At 33.2% G+C, this 3,646-nt stretch overlaps 1 protein-coding gene across 5 annotated transcripts in view; it reads right to left on the bottom strand.

The window, feature by feature from the left end:
* LOC107753050 (microtubule-associated protein 4-like) overlaps positions 1-3,646 on the bottom strand; it is a 71,997-nt gene that overhangs the window by 53,674 nt on the left and 14,677 nt on the right. For 4 of the 5 annotated variants that reach the window (XM_016569156.1, XM_016569157.1, XM_016569159.1 and 1 more), the window contains exons 2-3: positions 2,203-2,385; positions 1,070-1,126 (exon numbers count right to left, since the gene is read on the bottom strand). In XM_016569156.1, coding sequence (XP_016424642.1) covers positions 1,070-1,126; positions 2,203-2,377 — 232 coding nt within the window. In that variant the 5' untranslated portion in view covers positions 2,378-2,385. The remainder of the gene's footprint in view (positions 1-1,069; positions 1,127-2,202; positions 2,386-3,646) is intronic. The other variant, XM_016569158.1, reaches the window with a different exon arrangement.

Genomic DNA, 3,646 nt, shown 5'->3' with positions numbered 1-3,646 from the left:
ATTAGTGTAATTAAAGTAAAAAATTTTTTGAAAATTTAATATAATATTTTTTTTTTTTTTTTTTTTTTGGCAGATAGTTGCCAAGGAAACTTTTCTCATTTTTAATTTAGTTTAATTTGATTTACAAAAATACCTAAAAACTACAATAAAAATAAGGTATATAGACATATTTAAAAAACATAATAATAATAATAATAATAACAACAAAATTTATAAAACTTAAAATGAAAAATCTAAAAATAATTTATTTTAATAACTAATTTAAAATATTAAGAAAAACTATAATAGTATCTCAATTATACTAACACTGCTTTAAAAATCCATTAAAAAGGAAAATATTAACCATTTGAACCTTTGAATCAGACTACTCAGTCAGAAACTAAATGACCTTGTGCACATGTGTAGTGCCATGATACATGTGTTTATTTACGCCGAACTGGTCAGCAAAGGAGAATGAATATTTGCTAAAAATCGTTTGACATATTTTTCGATTTACCAACAAGGTAAAAACTACAGTTTTGCTTGCAATGGCTCTGTTAATGAACAGTTCTTTCTCATCTGAATACAGATTGGGTTAATTCAAACTGATAAACATCAGTGCATGTAAACAAGAGCAACAGATATCTAGGTAAATCGATACGTTACGATACATTAATGAACATGTAGGACCTATTCACAATCTCGATTCCATTTGAGTGTCTATGCACGATCACACTTTCAACTCGTGTCTGTATCAACAAATGGGAAACAATAATAATAATAATAATACAAAGTTTGTCAAAGTCAAATCCGGCCGACAGACATCATGTGACAGAGGACGCTAGATATCAAGATTGAGGAGGACAGTAAAAAGTACTATTCAATGCACTGCTAACAGGATAAACATGCAATTACAGAGTTACTAAAACCTTGGTAAATGAAGGTTTTAGTCTCCTCTACGCCCACTGAGACCAAAACAAATGATCTGAACTGAAAACGAGCATGAAAGAAAACAAGCAAACCAAGGTATGACTCAAATCACAGAGCGACACCCAACTGGGGCTAAGAGAAAATCTAAGGCGTCTCTTACCAGGGTTTTGAGCCCCTTGGACTTCCTGCTGTCCGTTCTTGACTACTGTACCTGGATCTGCGCTCACACACACACACACACACACACACAAACACACTCAACAATTAGAGGCGTCTGAATGGGAAAATCCTCAAAATCAGACGGCAGACTCTTGACAAACACACAGTTTGCTCAATGCAAACAAACTCTTGGAAATCAATCAGACAGACGCCCACAAAAGATTCACACAGGCCAATATAAACCAGAGGAATTGCTTATTTCACACACAAACATTCAATGAACATCACAGGTTACTGAAACAGGAGAGGCCAGTTTGCAAACATACTTCATCTCGAGAAAAACGATTAATCTGTGAAGAGAGGCGCTGCACAACTTCTATTATAAAATAAGTAGATTAAAAAAAAAAGAGAGAAAAAAGAAAGAAACACTAAGAATCAGATCATATAAAAATGTAGTAAAAAAAAAATGCAAAGGAGAGGCCAGTTTGCAAACATACTTCATCTCGAGAAAAATGATTAATCTGTGAAGAGAGGCGCTGCACAACTTCTATTATAAAATAAGTAGATTAAAAAAAAAAGAGAGAAAAAAGAAAGAAAAACACTAAGAATCAGATCATGTAAATGTAGTAAAAAAAAAATGCAATAAAAATTTTAAAAATGCAATGCAAAAAAATAAATGCAATAAAATGAGAAATAAATGCAATGCAATAAAATGAGAAAAATGCAATGCAATAAAATGAGAAAAATGCAATGCAATAAAATGAGAAAAATGCAATGCAATAAAATGAGAAAAATGCAATGCAATAAAATGAGAAAAATGCAATGCAATGCAATGCAATAATAATATAAAATAAAATAAAATAAAATAAAATAAAATAAAATAAAATAAAATAAAAGTTTGGTAGTACAGTAGACACAATAAAACTTGGGCATGCCTGATGTTTACGCTGGGTAACCTGCTAACATCAACATAAAATGAGAAAAATGCAATGCAATGCAAAAATAAAATAAAATAAAATAAAATAAAATAAAATAAAACAAAATACTGTTTGGTAGTACAGTAGACACAATAAAACTTGGGCACGCCTGATGTTTACGCTGGGTAACCTGCTAACATCAACAGATCAGACTCACCCTTCCCGTCATTGTCCAGCAGTGGGACGAAGTTCATCTTGTCAACCGTCTCTCCGACCTGATCGTCGAAGGTCTCGGCCTCCAGCGTGGCCACAAAATCCCTCTCCACCATGTTCTCCACGTCAGGCTGAGGAACGCTGTCGGTCAGAGCATCGGTCAAGCTCAGATCCGCCATGACTCTTACTGTGACAGAATAACAACGAAATCAGAAGAAAACATTTAGTTTTAATATACACAATAATCAGAACTACCTATGCTCATTAAGGTTTTGTATTTACTGTCATTTATGTACTATAACATGCACCGCAGCAAAAACAAATGTGTGCAGGAAACATTTTCTATTATGATGATGTCATATATTATGATGCAATCTCTTGACATCAACCGTGAGATGTTGTTATTTCATCAGACACATGTGTGATCATCTGACATGTCCGTTATCAGTAGAAATCAATGCAGCAGATAAAAACAAGATCATCTTGAGGGTGAAACCAGCCTAAACGTGCTCATTTCCTTCTTTAACTACCTTTTTTTCAAAGCCAGTGACTCATTTGCAGCGTCTCTCTGCTGATAATCATAATTTGTGTCTTCCTGTGTTGTGTAATCTCAAGACTTTGCGTCTGTGTTTTCCTTAATCACAGAGATTAAAGATGTGGCAGCAGTGTAACGCAGCAGGATTACAGCTGTGGGACACACACACACACGCACACAGACAGATTCACGATTAAACAGAGCTATCCTGAAGCAAGGCAAAGCTGAAAATCATTTCTCCCTTATTAAAACTTAAAAATACACCCAGTGATTTTTTTTTTAATCAAGTTCAAATAAAATATATTATTATATTTTAGTTTTAATTTAATGATATATATATAAAAAAAAATAATACTAATAATTATAATACAATAAATATAAAACTACAAAATAATAATAATAATAAAAAAATGAAAAAAATATTGTAAAATAAAAGAAATAAACAATAACAAAATAATATTAAAATAAAATAATACAATAAAAAAAACATTTTTTAAAATAAAATAATTAAACGCAAATAATAATAAAATTACAAATAAAATAAAATAAAACAGGCATTAATATTGATCTCATAAATCACAGAGCTGAGTCATATGTATCCGTCGAATCTTGTGTGGCGTCCTCTATTGGTGAGGCACCACAGTGAGGAGGACAGAATGTTCCAGTGGAGGAAGAGAGGGGCTTTCAGACAGGAAGTGGGTGTGAATATTAGGTTTATGACAGCAGGCACTTGTGAGCTGAACTTCCTTTCTGCACTCAAGCATGCAGTCGACTCGAGACTTTCATGAGATCACGTCTGCTGCTCTACTGTGGTGAGGTGACATCATCATTATGAGCTGCAGCAATCAGACCTGCACTGAACGAAGCCAAACCGCCTCCCGCTGATCCTGATAAACCCACTCCTGCTGTTTAA

Source organism: Sinocyclocheilus rhinocerous, unplaced genomic scaffold (assembly GCF_001515625.1).
Source record: "Sinocyclocheilus rhinocerous isolate Xijiao unplaced genomic scaffold, SAMN03320098_v1.1 scaffold1493, whole genome shotgun sequence".
In the NCBI taxonomy this organism is placed as follows: Eukaryota; Metazoa; Chordata; class Actinopteri; order Cypriniformes; family Cyprinidae; genus Sinocyclocheilus; species Sinocyclocheilus rhinocerous.
The sequence above is the reverse complement of the archived record's forward strand: the minus strand, read 5'-3'. Positions and strand labels throughout refer to the sequence as shown.